Here is a 27,424-nt window from a genome sequence, read left to right as displayed (position 1 = left end):
TAAAATGTGTTCTTTAAATCCCCTAAGTGCAAGGACCACTCTGTTTATATATTGCACCATATTTTAATTACATCAGGAGCCAGTTCCTGTTCTCTGTTAATAGCTGTTAAATTCAGCATTATGCTTAATTTGTGAGAATAATCCCAGCAAATGTGTAGTATATGTAAATGTAAAAATAGCATTGTACTAAAATGCGTCCCTTAGGCAAGACATGTCAGTAAGGCATACTACCAGCTGAGTATTGCTGAGCTAAATGCTGGAAAAGGGGGGCTGTCTTTTCTTTTTCTTTAACTGCAGATTCACTTTAATTGTGTCTGACAGGGTTGAACCCAGCTGGCTTCATGCACATCTCTGTGTCACAATAGCTAATTTTCATGTGGTTCTAAGCCAAATGAGCACTTGCCAATGAATCTGTCTGACGAGAAATCACTCTCCGTCACTGCACATTTTACAAAGCGCTGAAACCTTGTTATTTTCAATAGCCTTGAAAGCTATTCTTTATCTATTTTTCTGGCTTATACCTTATTCACTAATCTTACTAGATAATTTAGTTTAAAGGTAAAGGATAATTGAAAGAAAGAAATATTTAATTGAGCAGACAATTTTAGTTATTTTCTAGTGCTTGTCTCAAAGTAATCTATGATGTCACCTACTTTTTACATCCTTGTTTTTCCATATTTTATCTGTTATAAATATAGAGATGTGTAGATGATCTGCTTAAACATTTTCTAATTGCAGTGAATTGTGCGCAATCAGTCATCAGGCTCATAGACCTTTATGAAGACCGGTTATGTAGATATAATCAGTACATTTATTTAATTAATTTACTAGGTAGTCTGTTTGTTGAAGGTTTGTCGTAGGTTGAACTTAGTCGTAGGTTTGTTGAACATAAATTAATTTGAACAGGTAAGGGAATGGCAAACAGTTGCCCAATGTGTTGCATTTACTTTGCTTAGGTAGCTTCACATATTGGTTTTATAAATGGAGCCATCATTTGACTATACCGTGCAAGAACCATGCATGTACTTTTTATTGGCTTGCATTAGGATAACACAGAATAGTCAATTCAAGAACTATTTTGTTTAAACTATTTGCAAAAAGCCCACCATTCCTATCATTCTGGGGTTTTGATTCAATCTTTTTTATATGTGCTCAATACAGCTTTCCAACTACTGGTGGATTTTAAGAATTTTGAAACAAATCAATAAGGTGGCCACTAAAGTCACGGCACTAAAGGGAAACAATTATAAAATTAAGTAGGTGAACCAATTTCCTCTACACAATAAAACAGCAGTCGCAAACTGGTGACCTGCGACAAAATTTTGGTGGTCCGCAGAAAAATTACCTGGCCGGTGCGCCCCCCAGTGGGGTCCTTCTCCTGACCCTACCTATCATGTCCCCCATATGGACACAACTTTTGTTGTATCCACAGCCAAGCAGGTCTGAACTTGCGATGGGAAAGTAGGCGGGTTTTGGCATCATAATGTCACGGTGGGGGAAGTTTCTTCCCCTTTGAGTGACACACAGCTCTCCACATATACGTGGGATTAAAAAAAAAAATATGAATGTAGTAGTCCGTGAGTTCCGAAAGGTTGTCAACCACTGCAATAAAACATATACCTACTCAAAACCAACAGTTGTCAGAAAGTATACTACTTTGCCCTTTCTCTGTGTTTTCTTATGAAAGATGAAATCCAATTTGAAAGTTTGACTTTATTGTCCCTTAGAATAAAAGGTAGGTCAGTACTCAAAATATTATGTCATAGACATTGAATGTTGCTAAGCTACTGAAACTGTGTATAATATTAAAAGTACTTTATATAAAAAGTTACAAAATAGGTTAACCAGTCCTTTAGATTAAACCTTGACAGAGCACTTGTTTGGTGTAGTACATAGAATTTTGAGGTGTCAACACAGTTGCACGCTGACCTAAAGCTATGTTCACTTTTCATATTGTCTCAAAAGTTTGTCCTTGCTTTCCCTCCATCTATTTTCCTTAAGGATGTGCTACTATTTTTCCTGTTTGGTTTATAGGACACTTATTGGTATATTTAGAATAAATTTGTCACGTGTGAGGGTTGGGACATTCCAACAAAAGTGACAAATAACACAAATAACCTCCTAATAAGTCTTTTGTAGGAAAATAAAACCTTTCTTCCTTGAGACAGATAATCATGGCTGGGTTTGGTTTGTGTGTTATTGGGTAAACATTCCTTCATATCAGTCAAACTTTTTTTTGGAAAAAATGTTTTAACGGTATTTTACCTTCTAAATTAATAGTCTTAGCGAAGACTTGTTGGTCATCCACCCCCACAGTGGCAAAGGTCAAAGAGAAAATGGCCTAGTTTCTTGCTTATGAAAAAATTAGGGTCATACTCGTGGACCCTGTAGCAAAAAAACATCGTGCCTGAAGTCCCTGGATCGATAATTACATGCCTATGGGTTGGGATTTTACATTCTTGACTTTGTCAATGTGTTCCTTTCTTGCCATCCTCCCCCTACCCTTTTATCTCTATTAACCTCACTTTTACTCTCTTTTCTTTTTTTTTCCTCCTTTTCCCCTGATACCTGGGTAGGGGTTCAGGTTCTGTAGCCATCAAAGGCCTTGTGACTCACAGTGGAAATTACTGATGACTTTTAGGTAAAATGTAACCTATATCAAGTTATTCTCCACCATAGGCCAGGAGAATAGAAATCTGACAGTCTCCAATTGGGTCAAGGGGGAATATGCACATGCTGTCTCTGTTACAAATGATTTGCTGTGTACTTTGTTGTTTTCAAATTTTTGTTTACCTCTTGTATTATTCTAACTCTTTTGGATAACATTTGCTTTGTTATAAGGTTTTTATTGAACTGTTTGCCCTTTCTTGTAATACTCAATAAAACATTTTAAACTAAATGAATTGTCTTGGGATACCCTGGGAACATTCAAACTTTTAACTAAAAGAATGATTTCCCACAGACTTTAGTGTTTGACTTTAACAAGGAGTATTTGGAAACTGATGCATAAAAATAACCAAGTTTTGTTCAACCACACTTTTTGTTATAGGGTGCTACTATCTCATAGATGCACTGGCCCTAATTTATTAAAGATCTCCAAGACTGGATAAAATACACTATCATGGGAGAGGCTGGGTAATCCAGCAAATAAAACAAATACAGCCACCACATTATTATTATTATTATTATTGTTATTATTACTACTACTAATAATAATAATAATAAACAGAATTTATATAGCACCAACATGTTACGCAGCACATTACATTAAATAGGGGTTACAAATTACAGACGAATACAGACAGTGAAACAGGAGGAGAGGACCCTGCCCCGAGGAGCTTACAATCTAGGAGGTGGGGGAATTTACACACAATACGAGGGGAGATATGTAGTGGTGAGAAGTATTGACGGTTTCAAAAGACAGAAGAAAACATGTAGGCAAGTTTGAAAAAATGTGTTTTTAACAGTTAGACATATGTCAGGTGGAGATTTGGAATTTGAGGGGGGAAGATGATGAGTTCTGTTTTTTCCAGGTTGAATTTCAGAAATCGGTCAGACATCCATGATGAGAGGGCTGACAGGCAGCATGAGATCTTATACAGGACTGAAGGAGACAGGTCAGGGGTGGACAGATAGATTTGAGTGCCATCAGCATACAGATGTTACTGTAAACCAAAGGAGGATATGAGACTACCGAGAGAGGAGGTGTACAGAAAAATAGAATAGTTCGGTTAGGGCGGGGGCCAGGGTGGAGGAATGGGCACGGAGTAGATCAGACAGAATTGGGTCAAGCAGACAGGTAGTAGATCGAGATGATGGGAGGAGACTTCACCTACAGTAACAGGGCTGAGGGAGGTCAGTGATGATTTACTGATGGAATGGGTGGATATGGTTGGAGTGGCCCAGTGAGCAGAGACATCATGTTTGATTTTGTCAATTTTATCTTTAAAGTAGGTGGCAATGTCTTGGGCAGAGAAGGATGTTGTGGGGGTGTTGGGTTTAGGAGGGAGTCAATTGTTGATAAGAGGTTGAATGAGTTGGAAGCTTGAGAGAAAATGACAGCAGAGAAATAATTTTGCTTGGTGACATTGAGCTCAGTGGTAAAGTTTTGTAGCTTGGCTTTGTAATCCAATTCAGCGCTGAGGCCAGATTTTCTCCACTTGCGCTCTGTTGCACGAACAGTCTTTTGTAGCTGTTTGGTGAGGTTGTTGTGCCAAGGACGGGGACAGGGGCAACTTTATCCAGAGCCAGAGAAAGAGTGAGGTTGAACGGAGTGGCAGCTTTATCCAGAGATGTGATTTTAGAGAGGGTGTGGGTTAGGAACGTGAGGCAGTTTGAGAAAATTTTGTGGTCAAGGTTACAGATATGTCTCTGCTATTGACCAGGTCTGAGATGTGACAAAGGGGGCAAGAGTTTGATAGGTTGAAGGTGATAAGGTTGTATTTAGAAAGGGGAAATGGCAAGTTGTCAAGGAGGGTGAGGTTGCAGAGTTTGGAAAATACCAGGTCTAAAGTGTGTCTGGCGATGTGTGTGGGGCCGTTTATGTTCTGTGTGAGTCCAAAGGAGGAAGGTTGGCTGCAACATTAAAGTCACCAAGGATGGGGGTGGGCAGGTCATGGGAATGAATGTCAGCCAAGACGCAAAGTTATCCTAAAATTGTGATAGTAGGCCGGGGGAGTGGTAGACAACATCAACAATGAAAAGACAGACAGAGTGGACTTCCAAAGACGTGAAAATGAAGGAGGGTGGGGTATGAAGGACTCTCACCTAACTGTAGATACAGTTAGGTGGGAGAATAGACCCACACCACCCCCTACTCTGTTGCCAGGTCTAGAGGTATGTGTAAAGTGCAGGCCTCCATAAGAGAGAGCAGCAGAAGAGGCAGAGTCAGAGGAGTAGAGCCAAGTTTTAGTGAGAACAAGGAAGTTCAGAGATTTAGATTAGTCCATGGATTAGTAAATTATTGGTTTCAGATTGACTTTAAAATTTCATGTATTTTCGGCATCAGTAGCCTTAATTGTTTAAATAATTTGCTCAGTAATGACAATGGCAGTGTAAATACTGTAAATCAGGGATCCCCAACCCCCAGGCCATGACCCACTAGTGGGTTGCGGCTGTCTGACAGGTGGGCCGCGAAAGAACGGAGACCAGCAGTGGTCCACAGCTCTGGCAGGTGTACCCCCCAGCAGGATCAGGAGAAAGACCCCGTTTAGGGAAGCACACTGGCCAGAGCTGCAGGGCATGTCTCCCATATGCATCGCAGGCTCAGGGCAGTGGGTGGGCTGCGTCTATGGACACAACTCACCCGCTCTCCCATCACATGCTCACCCAAGCGAAAAGGCTGTGGACCACTGCTGTAAATAACTTCCCAATATTGGTCATGATGCCACTGAAGCATATTTGAGATAAATCGGATGCATGACTAAAGTTTGTTTCAGTTTGATAAATAAGCATTTTTAAAGGAGACATACTTATATATGTACAAATTATATATGTATACATATGGATATATATATATATATATATATATATATATATATATGTATGTATACCTCACAACACACAGTATATACAATGCTGGGGTTTATCCCCACACTGGTAATATTGATGAAGCATCTGATAAAGTGAAATATCTTTAACAAGTCAATTGAATATGAGTGACTATTACTAGTACCTTTTGATTTTAATGAAAATCCCATTTAAACCACACAGGAATAATAAACATCAATTTTCTCTATTTTATATGAGGTATTTAGAGTATTTAGGGTAAATCATTGATAAAACTATAGTCTTGATATAACTACTGACTTTAAATATCTTTTTCAAACCACATCCTCAGATGCACCATTGATATCCTGCAATTAATCAGCTAGAAAGTGTGACAGTGTATGTAATGTTCTCGTTTGCACTTTGTGTCTCACAGTGAAATGATATTACCCTCTGGTTGTAAATATAAATAATACATGTGATATTAAAAATTAAAGCAAATGGACAAAGATTCATGCTCTAAAGAAAACAAAACATATCATTGACCTTCTGCTGACATTCTGTGACATTTTTATATCACTATTTTCTTTTATGCCTATCGTTTATTGCTAAATGAATAGGCAATATCAACTGTGTATGTCTTTGTAATAACATAGGATGATAAATTGCTGAATATGAGGCATTGCTTAACGCACAGTTTTTTTTTAAACAAAGCTGTGAAAATATATGAAATACAGTAAAAGTATCACCAAACAGATGCAGTCACAAACAATTTTGTTTGTACTCTTTTTAAAAAGTGCTTTATAACTTGTGAAAACTGATTCAATGAAAAGCAATTGTTCCATGTATACCTGCATACCTTTGATATGTCATCAAGCAAAGCAAGTGTGAAAAGAGATAAGGTAGTGCTAAGTTTACCATTCTAAAATAGCCTGAAATGTATTGTTACCCCTAGGAAATGTCACCAGTGATGATTTTTTTTAGGAGTATGTTGTTTTTCAAAAGTTCAAAGATACAGTATATAATTGTGAACGTTATTTTAAAGTCCTCATTATTTTTAGTTGCAATGCCTCTAATCATAATCACCAAAATGCCTGGCAATAGATCACTCTGGAACAATGCTGTTTAATATGGAAATGTGAAAAATGTACACATTTGCCACTTACCTGGAAGTACAGATTTGCCAGGGAGATCTTGGAAAGCATGGGCACTAATAGGGTAAATATGGAACTCTAAAGGTTTCATATCCTTGCCTCAACCATGGGCATCTGATGATCTTTACATTACAGTATGCTAGCCCACATCTGCCTATTAGAGCCCCTGCTTAAGATACATGCTTAACTCTCTATTTAATTAATTTATACAATATATTGGAGACTAAAACATACTTAATGAGATGGTGTACTGGCTGGTGGGTACATTGTGAAAACAAAGCCAGTAAGCACTGGAAGACTATATGGTAAATATTGACTGTTTCCCATGGGCAAGTTTATGAGATTTGACTAATACTTATCATACTGATTGGATTTACTGAAAGATAAAGGCCTTTACCCTAAATTTGTGCTATGATTATATCTGCCTAAAAATAAGCTCTAATTTTGTTTACATTGCATTTATTAAAACTTCTTTTCCTGGAAGTGTTTATGAGATAGTTAAGTAAGGGCTTATGTAAGGGGGACCTCACAATATGTTGATTTGGGAAATTGCAAACACTATTAACTGCATGTACACTCAGCTATGGGTTTCCCGTTATTATATTATGTTAAGAAATGAAGGCTCCTGAACACTTTAGAACTTTAGTGTACATCACATGAACAAGTGTCACAATCTCATATTTAAAAGTATAGTGCACTTTGCTATGACCCAAGCATATGTATACAGTGTTTTACAGTAATAATGTTGCCTAATATTTTATTATTATTTATGTATAAGTAAACAAATACCCGAAAACTCTTCCGTACAAGTCTCCAAAAGGTAAAAGACTGCAGTCAGCCATTCAATCTTTAGTCCAGGGGTAATTTATTAAGACTTAATATGAAGGTTAGTAGAGTGTCCAGTACAGGCAGTTCAAATATAGTAGCAGTAAATTAAATTCAGCAGGGACAGGACAGCTCCAGTATCTTTGCTGAACTTCTCATTTATAACAGGTGGTGAGAGAAGCATCTCTCCTCCAGAGTGGGTTCCCCCTATTACAGTGACCTTCTCCAAATTGGGCACAGATGGGGTTCTGTCAAAAAGTACCTTTCTATTGGTCCCTTCTCCGTTGGCATCTCCAATTGAAGCAAAGCTTCTAACCACTGGAAACCAGACTCATCTCCCCAGTGGTCCATTGTTCAGGCCTGGGGTAAACTGTATCCCCTATCCCTAAACTGTATCCACTAGCTTCTATTCTTCCATGGTGAGGATCATTTCCAGTTCAGTATCCGGACATGCCAAAATGTTACTAACAGTCATCATAGGTCAAAAAGTAAAATGCACCAGGATAGTGATTGGCTCCTAATTTGCCAAGGCTAGGTGACAGAAGGCAGCTAACCATAACTCCCCAGGGAGAATCTGAAACAATCTAGCACATTCTAAAAAGTGTGTGTGTATGTGTATATATATATATATATATATATATATATACAAACAATGTCTTGTGATAAATATGTTTACTATACACAGTGCTTTAAAATGTCACCCAGTTAGGGTTTATATCCACTTTAATGACCTCCATATCTCCAAATAAACAATGGCACTGAGCAAGCGAATATAGTTTTATTAAGTCAAGGTTTTAGCGCTAAACTTACAGTCCACTGTCTGATTATATATGCTTTGGAGTTGAGCCCAGATTAGAAAATAGCAACAAATGTTTTTATGTGATTTTCTTGGGAGAAATCCATACTGTTTTAATGTTACAGTTCAAAGCTAAAACCCTCAATCAGCAAATGAATCTTACGTTTACACAGATTTTTATCAATAATCCTTTAGGTAAAGGAAAAAACTCAGCAGTGGGGCAGTGAATGTGAAAAGGAACTGGTAGAATGGAAAGATTGTGAAGTATAATTTACAGCCGTGCCGTCCAACAAACTATGCCATGGATGAATAAATAAATAAGAACATGTACCGGGCGGTAGCAAAGTTTTGAAATTCATGTCTAATGTGTATGTGGAAGACATTTAGCAGCATTATGTGTTGACAGGTTGGGAAAATCTACAGCCTCAGATTGCATAACATATTAAAATATTCATTTTCCATTTCTAGACCTCAAGCAGTCTGAGATGAAAATAGAATGCTTCTTCTAGAAGATAATTATCAGAGGAATGATAAGTACAAATTTCAAAAAGAAATTTACAATGCAAAGACCAAACTCGATTTGCGAAAAGTTGGAATCAAGGTAAAGTGGAGTAGAGTAAAGTGAACCTGTGCCGAGTTACAACCTCAAATGGAATGGAGAGTTAAAATGTTTTTAAATGACATGGTATATTATTAGATATTTAAAGTGCTTTTTACTTCACTTCATCAAGGGTGGCTAAACAAAATTTAGTTGGTGTAACCTGTGGGGCCAGATTTTCATGAACTAGAACTAGGAGCATAAAAAATCCAGGGCACCTAGGATTAAATGTTTGGGGAGTTGTAGCATATCAATAATATAAAGCAGATAAAATCATTTCTTATGCTTAATCTCTTTGGCATTTTACTGTTTCCTTTTTCTTCTACACTCTTCCAAAGTATTTCACATCAGCACCACACATTGTAATGTGTATACAAAGTGTTATATAGGAAAAGCCAACACTTGGGGTATATTTATGTATTTTTTTCTTTTAATCTTCTTTAGAATATTGTTCAAGTGTCCCTATTAAAGTATGTTCATCCTATTTATCTTTTGGTGATAAATGTTTTGAACTTCCTTCACTTTAAGTCCCAGTGACAATGGTCACCACCAGAATAGTGAATCCTATATTTTACAGGAATGGGGTCATAGAAACACAGACAGAAAAAAAACCCTGACAGAGTACAGGTAGTCCCCTGGTTACATACGAGACAAGGACTGTAGGTTTGTTCTTGAGTTGAATTTGTATGTTAGTCAGAACAAGTACACTATTTTAATAAATGCAATTAGGACAGATGTTTGTCCCAACACATTATTAGGCAGCATGGTGTCAGTTGCTGTAAAAAAACCTCACTGTGAGTTAATCACAAACAAAGCAAAAAAAACAAAAAATCTTTATGGAGCCTAGACATTTATTAATTTCTGGAGCAAGCTGTCCTTTGATCTGCAAAAAGAAACAACTGCAGAGTTTGTCTTGGTCAATAAAGAGTTCCAAGAAGCTGCAGAAAAAGCTCAGTTCTTAAGATCACCCACAACCTCAGCTGTGTTTAGCAAAAGATATCTTCTGCAAGTCATGCAAACTGCCTTCAAGCCTCCTCCTCCCTTCAAGCCTCCATTCTGCACGAGTGAGTGGGGAAGCCCAGTTCGTATCTAGGAGGTGTCCGTATGTCGAATGTCTGTAACCCGGTGACTACCTGTATAATTTCTTTCACACTCAAAAATAAATTTGATATGTCATTTCAGTTAGGTGACTGACACTTTAGAAAATGTAGGTTTAGATATCATGTTCAACCATGATAGTCTATCTTCTCCAGTCTTTGAGAGCTTTGATAAATCAGGCCCATTGTGCCAACCCATATGTATTTCTTCCTTTGGAAACAAAGCACTTATAAGGAGCATCATGCACAGTGATATCTGTCTCTTTACCCACAGTGCAGGAATTAAATTATTAGCATCAAATTTCCAGGGATGAAGGCTTTCCACAGCAGCTGTGGAATCAACAAGGTTTAATGGTGCCCTCTCAATTGTGGAGCCAATAACTCATTTACTGTGTTTTGTGCCACTGATGAAAACTAATAAATGATTATGAGATTTTATTTTGAAATTTTGAATTACACTCCAAATTAAATTTGCATGGTATTTTGTGTGAAATATGAAACTTTTGGGGTTGACAAACCAACTTATCACTGCTTAAAAATCTGCATTTTAAAATGTATATGTTCAAAATCAAAAGTTTTTTTTATTTTCTTGATGTATACAAGTTAAGTAGATAGAAAAAAATGTGCTTCTCTCTGATTTTCTCTTTATTAGTAAACAATAGGGATGAGTGAGAATGCATTTGACATTGCAAAAATTTCCCCAAACTTCCGATGGTTGAAATTTCGGCGAATCGATTTCGCGAATTCCATTAAGTCCAGGATGCAGGTTCCCACACTCTCAGGGTTGATAAGTACATCCAGGTGACTGTGGGAACCTGCGGACACAGCTGATTGGAGGCACACAAGTGCTTCCAATCAGCTGTGACTGCAGGCGAACTCTTAATAGAGTTTCCCCATTGAGAGTTCATCTGAGTTCAGCGAGAACATGACCTCGTGGCGAATCACAAAGTGGTTCTCACTTACATGTTCTGTAAGCAAGAAAAGCCTGATACGCTGCAAGATTGAAATTAAAAATTTTGCTCTATCCACCAGAAGCCTGCTAAGTGTTTATAATAAACAGCTATGTTCTTAGCTGTGAGCATAGTTTGGGTTGCCTTGCAAATAACCCATTTAATATTATTATTATGTATTTATATAGTGTCAACATATCATGCAGCACTTTACAGAATCTATTGTCATGTCAACAACTGTTCTTCAGAGGGCTCGCAATCTCACTACCATTTTTTTTCTATGAAACATGTATCCATGCTGCAGTTATGCCTATATTTGCACAAGTATGAGCAATTCAATGTCATATAGTGCATGAACATTAATCTAATTATCATAGTGTTGCAAAAGTAAAGACAATGGAATTCAGCTGAATGTGCATCCACTAATTAACTTATCAAACTACAATGAATACACTTGTCACCACTGCATCAAATCTACAGATTATCATTTTTTTTCTAAACATCATTCCTATGTCCTGTAATAGTAATCATTGTTATATCACTATAAAGAAGCATAAAACTGCAGAAGCTTCCTGGGTTCTCTGATTAAGTGATTTTAGTGTAGATGTAGATTTTTGACTGAACAGATGGCTAATTTTCCCAAGCAGTGTTTTTTCTATTAGATCTGATCCTTTAATCTATTTTATTGTACTTTTTCTGTTCTAGCCTGGCTAAGCTTTAAAAGGTGAATTATAGTCTTGTATGTTTAATGCCTTGTTTCAGAGCTTTCATTTATATACACTAAATCTTCCCGATGATACATAGTCATTATAATGTATGCCGCTGTTATAAATTTTACATAATTCATATAATTACTAATAATGAGCCTTACAGTCTTGCTCTCCAACAGTTGCTCGTTAAATGGGAGGAAACACATTCAGAAACATTCAATCACTTTAAGGTAATAACTATTTTTTCTTGGCTGTTTTTCAAATACGGTGGTCTCAATGAGTAATTTTCAACATGTGTAAAAATATACAGCCAAAAAAAGAAATATAAATTGTTCATTCCAGTAGAATATGTGAATATTGTGAGGTTACATTTATTAAAAGATGGTAACCTTTAAATTAGCCCTTTGTTATTAAAAGCAATTTACAGCTTCTATTCATGATTCCACATTTAGTATCTATCCTTTTTTAATAGTTAGGGGTCAATTTTTAAACAATTTTGATAGTGATTCATTCAACACAAATTGTTTGTTTACTCATCGTGGGTGAATTAGGTAAGACTAACATAACTGAAAGAGAAACAAAAAACCCAAAAACTAAAGATGGGCAAATGTACTAAAAAGGTAGATATTGGCAACGTGTTTATTCTGTGTAAATGTATATGTATAGTAATGTGCTTAATACTATGCATTGTTGCTTGTTATTGGGATCAGCGAGGGACAAAGGCACCAGTGATGGGCTGCTATTATGTTATGTAGGGCTAGCAGAAGGCACTGCATATACATGTTTGCTGGGGTAAAATTGACCTTTAATCTGGTTTCTAATGTACACAATGGGCACTTTCATATTGATTGTGTGGGAAGTATCCTTAGTACGTTTTGCCAGTGAGGCCAAATGGGGGTAGTTTTGTTTTGTGATGCTTTGTTCTTCAACTGTGAGATTTGTCTTTGTGCCCTCTGCTTTTAGATCTCCTGACTTTGCACACCTACCCCCCAACATGCCATGTTTTCTAAAGCCAGACAAATATTGCAATGGTGGCTGTTTACAAGTATCCCAATATAAATTGGGATTTCAGATAGTGTTTGTTGTCTGGTGGTTCATCCATCTAAAATCCACTGATATTGGTTGCTAGTAGGCAAGCTAAGTAGAAGCTTGAAGGCCCAAGCCAAGACCTGGAACAAATGTGGAGAAGAAGTATTATGTCAGCCATGTATTTATCATATGATGGTTTTTGTTAGGGTTGGTGTTATAGGTGTTATACAATTTACAGTTAGCAGGATGAAGGAAAAATGTTGTTCAGTCAACAAAGCCCTCAAAAACAAAGCTTAGCCTTCATTTGCTAAAACAAGTTATTTATCAATATGGTTTCTATTCAGTTTATCATCAGTTAGGGGATTCATAGTTATCGTATATTTATCCCTAGCTTGAAGTATTTTTATAAAGTATTGGGAAAGTTCAGTAATTTTCACTTCTGGGTGTTCTACACTATAGGATATCTAGTCATCTCCTTTCAGCTTTCTTCTTACTTGGTCTCTTCCCACAGGTAGGTCGAGTGGCTTCCAACAAAAGCTAATATGTTTATGAATATGGTAGGGACTTTAACTTGTGAGCTCCTCTGAAGGATAGTTAGACATGTCTACGGACATTGTAAAGCGCTTTATATTATGGCCAAATATAAATACAAGATAATATTAAATACTCTGTACTTTTCCCGGTTAGATAAAGCAGCAGGCATATAATACATTTTCTTTGTTCATATAGCCACTCTACCAAGCACCAGGAGGGAAAGGAATTACTCTATATGACAACACTAGACTAATCATTGGTGTCACACAGGTACTCACAGTCTAAGCTAGGTGACATTTTATCACCATGGTTGAACAGTGGAGTAGTTCCGGAACAAAAAGAAGGTGTGTATGTGCCGCTGGGAGGACTAAGTTAAAGTGAACCTGCTGAGTTGGCAAATTGGCTGAGTTGGCTTAGTTGCCAATTCATATAATAAATATTTTAGTTTAGAACATAAATGAAACATGTATTAATTGACAACTGTGTTTAAGAAATAATAACAGTTCATTGGAATCTAGTTACCAGTATTTTATTTTCCTAATTATTTTGTCACCTTCAGCTTGTCTGTTCAGTGGATCCTAATCATAATACTCCCATTAACGTCATCAAAGCTTTGTCTGTAAATGTTAATAAGCTAAAGAAATGGTGTTTTATTTAATTATTGTGTTTTATGTAATATTAAAAATACACTGTAATCATCAAATAAATACATTATTTTCAATTTTCAGTTCTAAAAATAAGCATACTTTGAATAATGTTTCAAGGCTACATTATGATATACACAAAGTTGTTATAAACCCATTTAGAAATGGGACACTGCACTGTAAATGTTCTTTAACATAAATGTACTAAATTAATGTAGAGTGGAATGACAGCATACATAGAAAAGAATGCTGCTGAATAGAAAAATTATATCAATATGTTGATTATCTATGGCCTCTCTTCATTATTATTATTAATATTATTATTATTATTATTAATAATAATAATAATAATAATAATAAACAGGATTTATATAGCGCCAGCATATTACGCAGCGCTGTACATTAATTGGGGGTTGCAAGTGACAGACTAATACAGACAGTGATACAAGAGGAGAGGACCCTGCCCCGAAGAGCGTACAATTTAGTAGGTGGGGGAATTTACATACAATAGGGAGGGGATATGTAGTGCTGGGAAGTAGTGATGGTTTCAAATGACAGAAGAAGCTGGGTAGGCAAGTTTGAAAAAATGGGCTTTGAGTGCTCTTTTAAATGAGCAGAAAGTAGGAGCAAGCCGAATAGGACGAGGAAGATCATTCCAGAGAGTTGGGGCAGCTCTAGAGAAGTCTTGTATCCCTGATGGCCATCTGTAATGCTAAAATTTACCATATGTCACACAACCTAAATTGCCAGTATGCTTTTGGGATCTTGGCTTGAATAAAATGTCTACCAGAAAGCATACAAGACCAAATACTAGTATACTAGTACTACCTGGCAAATAACACAGGAGTGAAGCTAACACACTAGGATGTGGATGCTTATTTTAAAGCTTTGTAAACTGAGCCTACTTTCTCACTGGTTTTTATTTATATAAATTTTTTACTATTAATAATCAAAATGTATATTTATATATATAAATATATATATATATATATATATATATATATATATATATATATACATATACCGGGTGAAATTATTTATAAACAGATGAAAGTCATTTATTTATGTTATGGAGAGTGTATTGAGGTGCAAGGATAAGCAGGAGCACCCAAAAACTCCCAAGTGTACACACGAGGTCAAGAATTTTGACCATGAAGCATTATGAAGAATGCTCACTTTGGGATCTGAATCACCCTACCAGCCTCTGCCTACACCTATAATATCATATGTGAATTAATTGATCTTTTAATTATTAATGATTCTAAATGTAATGATTACTGTAAAAATACACGTTTATCATCCCAAATTTGTTGTTGCATGAATTGCTCACCCTAAAGCATATTTTCTGCTTCCATGGTAAGTAAAGTTGGCAAGTATGCTTTCTCTTTTCAGAACTAACTCGACCTTTTCTTCTTGTAAAATATGCTACAAAGGTAAGAGCTGCTAATAGCAGTGTGGGGTCAGTCTGCTCTGAGAATAAAGGCAGGTTTAAGCAGCTTTATATCTAGGCAATGGACAAGTAAGGTTTCTTTTATTTGCAACTTGAAAGATTAGATATTGTCCTGGTACACACTACAAAAAAGGTATGTGAAAAAAAATTGATGTGATGATTTAATTTCAAACATTCAAGGAGGAATAGGTAAAATGTAACATAAAATAAGCTTACAGAGCACTCTAGTGCAACGTACAAATGTCGGTTATGGGATATAAGAGTGATGTTTCATATTGGCAACCCATTTTTTGGGAATTATTATACAAATTTTACAACTTCTCACATTATAAAGTATCATTCTAACCCAAAACTGTCATCATCCTCCTGTGTATACTCTGACGTGCATTCTGCGTAAGGAAAGCAGCTTGAGAGCATGGATAAAACTCAACAAAATGTATGTTCAAATCTGTAATTATCATACCCATGCCGTTTTGTGTAACCTAAAGCAAGACTAAACTCTTTTTCGGGTCAAATACAATCAGGCAGTTTATTTATTGCAAAAGATACAGGAGATGTCCTTTTCTGCAATAAAATAACCTTACCTGCTTGATTGCAATTTTTTTAAATACTCTTACCTGTCCTCGTTATGGGTGCCTCCATCTTCTTCCTTAACTTCTTATTGGTTATATTCTTTGATCATCTTAAATAACCAGGTCTGGATGATGTAACTCTTGTGCACTCTCATTTGGTCCCAGCAGTCCTGGTGTGACCTGGCATTGTGTGATTTATTGCAGAAGGAACATTGCCCATCCATTCTACAATAACGGACCTATCTAAGCACAAACTAAAGTTTGGCTTCAATTCAGCAGTCATATGACTGCATCCAACTGAAATAGGAAATCCAGTCTCTGCACATCCAGCTGAAATCGGTAATACTGGAGGGTTGTGGCGGGTCAGCACAGCAGCTTCTACCCTTTGAGCAAATGTTTGCTTTAATGCTCTTACACTGGTATTTGGTAGTGGGTGATCATTCCAACGAAAGCATAACACATAAAAAGACTAACAGGTAAGTTACCAAGATAGGCAATGGTAAAAAAACTACACTATGGGCCAATATATCTTTAAATGTGTATTCAATATTTTTTACACCACTGTAATGCTAAATTATTATCTTATCTTTGGAACAAGTAGCTTGGATTACACTAAAACCAGATGTTATAAAGTAAATGTTTTTCAATCCTTTTCAACTGTGTTTCTGTGTGTTTTTGCTAGTGTTTCAAGAGAAGAAAATCATGTATATAATGTTTCCTTGGGACTATTGCAAACCTATTTAAAATGAACACTGGTAGGCAGTTGGAAATGTTCTCAGGATCTCATCATTGGAAGTCTAAGCCCAAGCACATGGACCACCACCAAAGTGGTGAAAAGTAAATTCATTAATAATTAGTCCTCAGCACATAAAATAAAATCTTCTATAGACCATCTATGAGCTTCACACAACACCAGAAGGTAAGACCTCCTACTTAACAACTCACCTAGGAAGTCCTAAGACTATTATTATATTCATTCTGTTAGACAACAAAAGAAAAGGGGGTATCTATTAGAATCATACTATTTGTTATCATAACAAAGATAAAACCACTGGAATACTCAAAAAACATTTGTACACTTAGATGTTGTTTTCCTTTCCATTATTTTTTCATCTATAGCTTTCATTAAACTAATACCTGGCAAGATGAGATCAAATAATCTTGTATTTACAAGAACCCACGTGTCTATAATACCTTGTACCAAAACCTTAAAATGTAGGGTAAGTTAACTGGAATAGCAAATTTTATGGAAAGGTATACATGGTATGGTTTTATATAAAAAAAGTTAAAAAAGCATGTTTGATAGTCCACTTAACAAGTTTTATATTATTTGTGAAAGGATTATAATGTTTTTGGTGTGTTCCTAGTCTGAGCATTTCTCTCCTTGTCCTAAAGATGGTGGTCTTTTGAATATTTTATTATTACTATTATTATTCATTTTATTAATAGCTTTGAATGGATACATTTACAGTGTTCCTTCTAAAGATTCCTACATGCTTTTAATAAAACAAATGGATTTGTCTAAACAAGAAATTATTTATATGAAGCTAATTTAATCTAACTGCAGAATTACAAGTTGTAGAATACAAGGTATGTATACAACATTATGTATATTATTTATATACCATGGTATGTAATGTATTTCATTCCGTCTTTTAACTGAAGCAGATATTCATTCTGATAAGTCCTAACCCTATCTACCAATCTAACAGAACCAGCACAGGACAGAGAAGAATTCAGTTTAAGGACATTTGGATACATCTTTAAACTAGTTTGTAATGTTTTTCCTTGGTTGGTGAAGAAAAGTAGTGAAATTAATTTCTCACATCTAGGCCACTGTTCTGTTAAGTAACAGTATAATAATGATCTTATTGAGTGAAGTGTTGCATGAATTAAGGATAAAACAACAACAAACAATGGTAAAGGGTGACAAAAATTTAGAGTTTGTAGAGCGGTGTTTTTCAAGTAGGGTTCCATTAAACACTGGTGTAGATCCTCGTGTCTCACTGACAACCATTTGGATATATATAGTAGGTAAGAATAAAAAGGTTGATCTGGGTGAAATTGATTGTGGTATATTAGCACTTGGGGTCTATTTATAAAGCAATAAATTTCACATTCACTGAAACATTTCCTGGTGGAGAATCAATTACTGCAGCATTACTAAGCACATGGTCCCGGAAGATTCTTCACCGGGGAATATTTAAGTGAATGTCACTGTCACTTCTTTATAAAAAGGTTCCTTAGTTTTGCTTAATAGGGCCCAGGTGAAATTTGGTTGGAAATAATTAAAGAGGAGTTTTTGTTATTTTATATTTGAAGTAATTTAGTTTATTTCATTTAATCTATCATATTTTGGTATTTGAAATTTGTATACTTTTTGTGTCTTTTTTCTAGTTCTCTCTTTTTGTAAAAAAAACATTGTCAAGTAATAAAGCTAATGAGAGTCTGTTTTTTGGTACAACAGAATAGGTAAATTGAGCAGCAGTCAGGGGCGATTTGAGCCTATTGTCTATGTGAAAGCTTTATTGTTCCAGACAACAAAGGCTTAGTTACAGAGGTATTTTTTTCCTTAGAATGAAGAGGGTTTCCTCTTGTCTTTATTGTCATTTCTGCCCCTGACTTTTCTACCAACAACATGGAAGTGAGGGTATATCTCCTCCATTGAGATTCACGAAAAATTGTTACGAATTCTGGATTTTTTTTCATGATCATCCCATAAAGAAATTTAGTGTTAGTGCAACCTATGATGTCCTTTAGCAATTTTCTGTGGTAGAAAGGACACAGTATGGCACTTCCCGCTCATCCTCCCCTTTCCATTAACCAAGAGAGCAATGTCTGTACAGTGATTGTTTATTCCAAGATTTACTGTAAAGGATCAGAAATGTCCATTTTTAAGCAAATTTTCCATTCTCAAACCAGAACCAGAAAAAAAAGTATTGGCTAAAACTGTACTTCAATACAGTGGAATTATTCTCCTGATTTTAATGAAGAAAATTACAGTGTGCAAAACCCTCTCTATATTCAGCCAGTGATAATATTTCCATACAATATAATTATACCTGAAACATTTCATCAAGCAAAGAAAATTCCTTATGAGGTCAATGACTAATGTTTTGGCAAAAGACTCATAAATTGTGAAGTTTTCTAGCGCTGCGGATTCATACAGATATGGGGACGAGTGAAAAATATTGCAATACACGGGGCTGCTTTTATATGCTGCTGTGAACTACAAAATCTCCTGAGGTAGCAGGATATAATTCTTCAAGCTTTTCTGTATCAGCAATGATAATGAAGCAGGAAGTATGTATAAATCACATTGTGTAAAGTAAATAGCTGCCTAATGTTCGCTTCTGTGTACACTGCTAATTTCTGTATTAAATGTGTCTTTTTTCAGAGGGTTTTTTTTCAAGGCCAAGTGTATCCACAGGGAAAGCAATGACAAGCAAAAGACAGGAAAAAGATGACAAGCAAAAGACAGGAAGAAGGCAACCAAAACAACAGGTTGTTTGGACATTGTGAACCAGCGTGATGAAAGATTCTGTATCATAAATAAATGATGACTGTGGATTTTGAAATCCTCAGCAATTTAGGGCACTGTGCAGAACCTTTTTGTATACCTCGTGTTATATTGTATTGACTTTAGTAAATAGGTTTATGCTGAATATAGGATTACCAAAGCCTCTGCTTATACTGTACCTGGCTCTTTAATACGTTTCCCAGTAATCAGTCCATATCAGGGTCTCCTAAAAGTCCCTCCATCCCATTTATATTTACTAACCTAGAACTCCCAGGTGTCTGATTAGAAATACCTTTTCAGATCACCAAATGGTTGAAACTAAAGTGGAGGGGGATATCGCAAAGGTAAGTATATAATGGGGCTTTCAAGAGACTCAACTGAGACAATTTCTTGGTCCTCTCTGCCTGGATGGCCAGGACTTTTTGTGGTATCATCTTGCCTCTGTTAATTTACTGAGCTGAAGTTCAGTGAAGTGAACCTGTGATTGCTTTAAGCAATCATGAACAAAAAGCATTATTTGTCATTTTATATGTATATTCCCTTTCCAATAAATCTCTACAGTGTACAATTCCTATGTATAAATTTGTCCCATCACTGTTTACTGTCTTGCCACTCTTCCAAACTTGGATGCCACCATCTTATGCAGTACTCATTATTCTGTACAATAACCTCGGCAGTCATTTATTCTGGGGGCTTGACATTTACTAGATGCACCTCTTTAACTGCAGTCAATCAGAAAATGGTGTATTAAGTCAAACATAGGGCATCCTTCCAAGGTCAATAAACATCTGCCCTTCCTGCTTCAGTCAGTAGACTGGAACACCAGCCTAGGATGTTTGCACGTGACGCATGCAAAGGTTTCATGCTCTTGACTTTTGGTTTATATTCAATACTTGTTTATTGTTGAACATTTTGAACATTTTAGATACACGATGGAGTTGAAATGCAAGAGGAGTGAAGAATGTACACTTAGTTTAGTAAATCGTCTTACAGTATTGTGTTATATAAAGTTATACTTACTCTGGGAATGTACTTGACCTAATAAAGAAGAATTTGCAGAATTTACCAGAATATTTAATGGCTAAAGTAAGATGTGGTTACTTTCATTCTCCAATATGCTATGAAGAATATTTTTTTTAAATATTGTACAATATATTACCAATAAAAAAGATTATTCCTTGGCTACTCTTATGAACACGACTTCACTTTAGTCCCTAAACCAAGTGAACAAGTGATCACTTTGCAATGACATTCTCTTATTCTTTATAGCCCAAGCTTGTACTTTAGTCCAAAAAAAGGAGATTTTGAATTTTGAAAGTACTAATGATGCAATATATATGAAGGTATGATTTACTGAAGCAAAAATTGAGTGACATGTTTCACTTTAAACAAATCAAAGATTTAACATTTTCAATAAAACCCTCTTGTGAATCTACTGATTTTGTTTTCTAGATTTTATGGAATCTTGGAAAATTGTAGAAGTAATTCATAATGGTTCCACTGATTTTTGCTCCTGCTGAGTAGTTATAGATGTGTCAGTTCAATCTGTTGAATGCCAACCAGTGAAATAGCAGGTTACGTAAACCAATAATGTTAATGATGCTGCTATGTAGGCATTGTAGATACTTGTTAAAGTAACCATACATTGTTTTAATCCTGAAGCAGGTCACCTCACTCAGAGTTCTTTTTTTAAAAGGATGCACAGAACATTTGACCCCTTTTCCTGCCTGCTTTCCTTCAATAGTGGCAACAACGAGTTACTTCTTTCACCACCCATAATATGACCCGTCCTGCATTCTTTAATGGGTAAATTTGTAAACTATTTTTGAGCTGCATACAGGAATAGTAGGAAAGTTGTAAAGAAGTGGATCAACCCCGTACACACTTTTGGAAAAACAGATGGGTAGAAGGTTGTTCTTTTATAATTGAAGCGCACGTAAAAATTTTCAAGCAGACCATCTCCAGAGAGATTTTGTAAGTTGCCAGTTCTTACCTGGTTCTAAAAAATACAGCTTGTTTGGTTGTTGTACGTTTCCTTTAATATTAATGAATCCTCTTGAAACCTAAAAAATTGCTGTCCTTGATTGAGTAGGCAGCCCAAATGTTGGCTGAAAATACTTACACCAAAAGAACAGTTTTACACCCAGCAAATAGCATTCTTTAGAATGAGTTCGACAATTACAGCTTATCATCTCTTAGTGGTAAGTCCACTTTATTGTGAATTATTATGGTATATAAATGTGTTGAGTAAAAAACCACAAAAAGGCTAAAATAAAATAAATAAAATAGGCAATAAAATTTTTGTCAATTTATTACTTACACAGAACTACCAGACCTAACTGCTGACCTAACATTTATTTCATGCAGTTAACTAATAGATCTGGTCCCTGCCCCAACCTATGATTGGGCATGAAAAGAGAAGCGACCTCTCCTCCTTCTGTGTCACTGTCTGTATATGTCAATTAAAACTTCTTTTTCATATAAAGCGCTGCGTAATATGTTGACGCTATATAAATCCTATTTATTTATAATTAGCATCAGACAGATGAGCTCATTTCTATCACTTTGCTCTCTTCTGCTGTCATCAGCCCTGATTGGCCAAAGGCTAATAATAAACCTAATCCAGACATTTACCCTTTTTTTTAAAAAAAGGAATACATTTATTAATCTTTTATTTGTTGGGTTAATGTGAAAAGCCAAAGATCAGGTTCAAAGTAAATAACTATTCCTCTGTGATAAGAAGGTTCTGACAGTAAATTAACTTGCCTAAATAAAGTCCTTATTAAATTTAAGACTATAACAATAATTCTGCTTTTGTTGTTCTGAGGAATGGTTGTTGAAATTTATAGCCTTTGAGAAATCAACTAACAAATGTTCTTGAATTCCGATATAAATTACTTTCTGAAGTTTCCAAATTGCTTTTTAAAGCTGGTTCCCTGGAGCTCTCGTTGGGAAAGGCACCAACTTGATACTCTTAAGCACCCCTCTAGATACAGATGTGTATGTATTGCAGATAAGCAAAGTACAATGCTAGAGAAATTGTACCCAAATATGCTGTATTTTTAACCCTGTCATAAAATGATCAATGTTCTTGTCCCCCGCCATGGCATTGGGGTAAGTCATGAAAGATTCTACCTTTTCTGTGTGTCAGTACACATTTTACCAATCACAAGTTTTCTAACTCTCACTATACCTTGCCCATCACATGATTAGAGTCATATATGTTTCTGTAGCTTTTTAACATATGCAAAATTTTATTTATATATATATATATATATATGCATAGGATATAATGTTTGTTACATATACTTTATATCCTGTGACCTTATTCTTACAGTTCCCTTTTAAAAATATAAGCCACCTAGACGTGCCTAACAACGTATTTACAGTAATTCAAAATGTTTAGGATGTCATGGATGACACATTATTGTGGATGACACATTGACCTGTGGGGATAAATGTTGAAGGGAAATTTGTCCAAGATGGGGATTTCTGTTACCTTGGATAGAGCTGCTCTCCCCTCCTTTTTCATCTCTCTATAAAAAGTTCTTGGGAGAACCCTGGGGTGATCTGACAAACCTGGAATGTGTTTTCTAAAAATCATTAGTTGGCAAATGCTCACAATCCTGGCCAAGATCTATTCCAGGTTTGTTGGTTCACCCAGGTTCCCCTATGATAGTCCAATCTTGAAGAGCTTTAATAAATCAGGTCCAGTAAGAATCTAGAAGCTTGGGATACTGCTGGGTTCTTGGGAATGGTAAACTCAACATAATATGCAATAAAACTGTATCAAAACAGATTCTGCAGTGAAATGTTTTCTTTTCTTAATGCATTAAACAACACTTGTTTGGAAATAGTCGCCTTAAAGACAGGACATGACTTTTAGGTATCCTTTAATACACTTAGATGTGCCTCTCATTCATGTTTACATGTCCCACACCACTGACTATCAACCTTAAAAGCCATTTCTTCTATATTTGGAATTTACAAACGCCTATGGAGAATTTGCAATCATATTGGTTCAATTCTAAAACAAATATTTACCATTTTACATATATCCTTTATCATGTTATGTGAATGAACAACAGTTTTGAGTAAAATTTTAGATAACAAGAATAGCACTATTATAAAATCTCTTGTTCTTCCAAGGCCTTTGATTAATATTACGTTACTCCAAAGCAATAATTGATACCATCCCTGCGTATTTGTATAACAATTTTAGGAGATAGCTGAACTATAGTCAGGTTCATTTTGTATTTACTATAAAAGCATTGACATGCATTAGATATTAGGTGACAACAGGCACAGGGGATGAAAATATCTGCTTATACATTTTTTTATATACTATATCAACTATGCCAATCTGGGTCAATTAACGTTCATGTTTAAATTACAGTTAAATAGCATAATATTACATAGGGGTATTATATTATATAATGAATGTTATTATATATTATAAAGCATGCATACATGCAATATGTAAGAAATAAAAACAATAGATAATAATGAGCATACATATACCAAAGTAAATATCCTTTGTAGTAATTATTGTAATGTAAATCCCCAAAAGTCACACAGTAAAAAGCAGTATAATAAAAAGCAACATTTGCACATCTGGGCTTAACTGGCACATGCTTTAATGTATATTTTCACATTTTGAGTGTTTTGTTGTATTTAAACATGCCTTTTCTGTACATGTTTTCTATGGGGGGAGGGAACTTTCTCTGTAGCTCAATGCATTAAAATCTACATATAGCACAATAGTACAGTATATGATAAATGTATTTTCAAAGTGATTTCATCCATCCCTATGGAAACTGTCTTTTACGGCAAATTCTTACGTATAATTTACTCTGCTAAATTGCAAAAATGTAAACTGCACCAGTGAAAATAAAGGTTAGGTGTTATTTCTGAACCTTTCACACAGGATAGTGCGCTAAATAGCTAATATAAATTTGCCTTACTTTGCAGCCAATATTCTGTACTGTTATAGATTCCTTTCGAGTACAACCATTGAGAGAAAACTCTTCAGCAGAGCTGAATGAAATACAACTATTGGTACCTTGACTGAGCTGAGATATTGTACATCTGCTGCCAACTAGTGTTATTTTCTAGAAGCCCACAAACTTTCGAGACATGACATTTTGTTATTTACTGTATTGATATCATCACACTTTTGAGAGTTCTGTACTTTATTTCCTATAAAATAAATTTCATAATTTTTTCTATTTTTTTAAATCGAAGAATGTCCAGCTTTAATAAAAACATCAATATACAGTACAGATAATGCAGACATCATGTGCCATCATTAATATTGCCCATATAAGAAACAAACCTACTGACATTGCCTTTTTCTCCAAATGTAATTCATGGACATCATGTTATAAAAAACACAAAATATTGACTGCTTCTGGCTTTTAAAAATACGCTTTTGAAGCTGTGGGAGTGCAAGAATACAAACAAAAGGACATTGGCATTTCTCCCAGTGTTATTCTACTCAATGCAACTTCAGTTCTTTTAGACTGTAAATGAATTAATCTTGCCAATTAAACAAAGGCTTGCGTGATAAATATGTATAGAGTTCCAAACAGAAAATCATTGAGTAAGGTCAAATTGATATATCTGCTTAATGGGCTACACAGCACAAAAAGAGAGCTACCGCACAAAATACTAACCGGACATGATAAACGCCCCAAAAAGTTGGAGCGCTCTTATGATACACAAAGCAAAAAAACACAAGCAAAAGCAATTAGAAAATTCAAAGCAAGTTTATACTTTCATTGATCCAGCCACAAAACATTGTCTTTTGCACATCAAGCCAACATGAGATTTACAATAATCAATGATACTTAAATGCAGTTAAAATCTAAAATTACATTAATTACACTTAACCAAACCCTTATTATCTTCCTAGGCATTCCGCTATTATGTACTCTTTAGTCTTCTGATGATACACAACGCTTCAAAGATGCTGTAATGTAACATTCATGCATTCTAAGTATGACAGAGTTGCACATGTGTATTAATCTTTAATGCATTACATAAAAAAAGGAATTGTGTGCTGTCTGATACATTCAGTTTAAACACATACCAGTCCCATTCACACAAGCGGATGGACAGAATCAGAAAGCTACAGCCTGGTAATCCATAAAGTACCAGGTAAATGCAGCATCCCCAGGTCACTCAGATTGTTACAAGATTAGTGACATCCTTCTCACATCTTCCTAATAATTCACTTTTATCCTTAGAGACTCTTCCAGGCAAGTGGGGTCTCTATGTCTACAAGGTTAACTATTTCCATTCTGACACCCTGCTCTACCTGGACTAGTAGAGGTACCGGTTTGTTCACGCAACCTGCATCTGATACACTAAACATAAAAGCAAAAAAAAGTATTTCAAAGCATTGTAAGATGTAACTGAATACAGAAAGCACACATAGAGCCAGCAAGAGCTTACAATGATCAGCCTGCATTGATAGACAGTGACAGACCATCTGACAAATTAAGGATGAGTAAAGATACCCTTGTGTCACTTACCAGTTGCATCCCACATATAAACATCAATGTGCACCTGCCACTGCAAAAACCCATGATTTCCAAAAAAGCCTGCTGTTCAAGATCCCTTGTGTCACTTGCCTCCTGGTGAAGTCAAATAGCAGAAAGAAAGGTTTGATTCCTGCCTGGATTTTGCTGGTCTCTGAGCTGACTCTTTTATCCAAAAAATGGAAAGGAAAGGCATTAGGACCTAGAAGTTCACCTGCAGCCTCAGCATACCTTTACTGGTAACAGAAGGATCAATCAGGGGGTTTTGGAGTCACACACAAGAGGCTGATCTCTGCAGCTGGCTCATATATCCCAGGGTTGCAGGCAGCTTGTACAAGCAGCCTGGTAACATCGCAGAGCCTGCATGCTGGAAGCTATGGAAGTGCTGCTGAGCATGGATCACATACAGCAGAGGAGGGATGCTCACATCCACACAAGGGGAAGAAGAAGAAGAAGAAGAAGAAGGAGGAGGAGGTGTGAGAAGAAGAGGAGGAGGGGGACCACAGGGGGATCCTCTCTCACTTTCTTCACCACCTATTTCTCCTCCTTGTCTATGGTCATATAGTCATCTGATAGGCAGTTCAAACTCTTATATGGAAAGGTTGTCTGGGGACTTATGGGAAGAGTCCTAAAATATGGACATCTAACCTCTAACTTGCAAGTCACATGGAGAAGAATGATACCCAGCTACAAACATTCTGCTGTCAAGTTAACAATTGTTTGCATGTTAAAATCTGGCTAGAAAATTAAAACAATATGGGCTTTATTTATAAAGCAGTGAACCTGACATTCACCAAACATTCTCTCTTGGAAAAGCTTCCAGATCCATGCGTTTTTAATGGCAATGTTTGATTCTCAACCACAAAATATTTGGTTCTCAACCAGGTTCACTACATGTATATAATCTAAAAACAGCCCCCATAGAATTAAATATTTTTTTTTTTTCACACAATATTTGTTCAACTGATCTGCAATTCTATATGTTCAGTAATAATACACTAAATACATTTTAGCATACACACATATTATAGACCCATTTTTTGGCACAAAATAAAACAAAATAAAAGTTGTGGTTAAAAGATGCAGTTAAGTAAATAGATTCCTAATAGGTCAGGACTCAAAAGTCGCAATACTTCAAAAAATATTGTACCCAAAATTATCAATAGGCAATGCTGATATGTATACAGTATAATTATATATCTGATTATATCTGTCACTGCAGAGTATGCAGTGATTGTCAATACACGTCATGCAAATGTTGTTTGCATATATAGGTGCACCCCATACAGGCACCTTTGCAATTGTGTGTGGTAGTGGAGTTCTTTAATTATAAAAATTATAGCAATTGTATTATTTTCAATTCATTATAAAATATTTATATAGCATTTTAATACAGAGGGGGGCAGATCAAGAAAATAAGGTTGGGTGGCTCTCCAGTCATGCAGATCATTTTCTATATATAATGCTGAGTCTTACACTGAAAACTGTTGCAGCCTTAAACTTGTTTTAACCCTTT

At 35.7% G+C, this 27,424-nt stretch overlaps 1 protein-coding gene across 2 annotated transcripts in view; it reads right to left on the bottom strand.

Moving 5' to 3' along the window:
• Positions 1–26,400, bottom strand: part of NKAIN2 (sodium/potassium transporting ATPase interacting 2) — a 412,538-nt gene extending 386,138 nt beyond the window's left edge. Inside the window, exon 1 of one of the 2 annotated variants that reach the window (XM_072408848.1) lies at positions 25,903–26,400. In XM_072408848.1, the coding sequence (XP_072264949.1) occupies positions 25,903–25,956 (54 nt within the window). In that variant the 5' untranslated portion in view covers positions 25,957–26,400. The remainder of the gene's footprint in view (positions 1–25,902) is intronic. The other variant, XM_072408849.1, reaches the window with a different exon arrangement.
• Positions 26,401–27,424: the final 1,024 nt, after the last annotated feature.

This window comes from Pyxicephalus adspersus, chromosome 4 (assembly GCF_032062135.1).
Source record: "Pyxicephalus adspersus chromosome 4, UCB_Pads_2.0, whole genome shotgun sequence".
Taxonomy (NCBI): domain Eukaryota; kingdom Metazoa; phylum Chordata; class Amphibia; order Anura; family Pyxicephalidae; genus Pyxicephalus; species Pyxicephalus adspersus.
The sequence above is the reverse complement of the archived record's forward strand: the minus strand, read 5'-3'. Positions and strand labels throughout refer to the sequence as shown.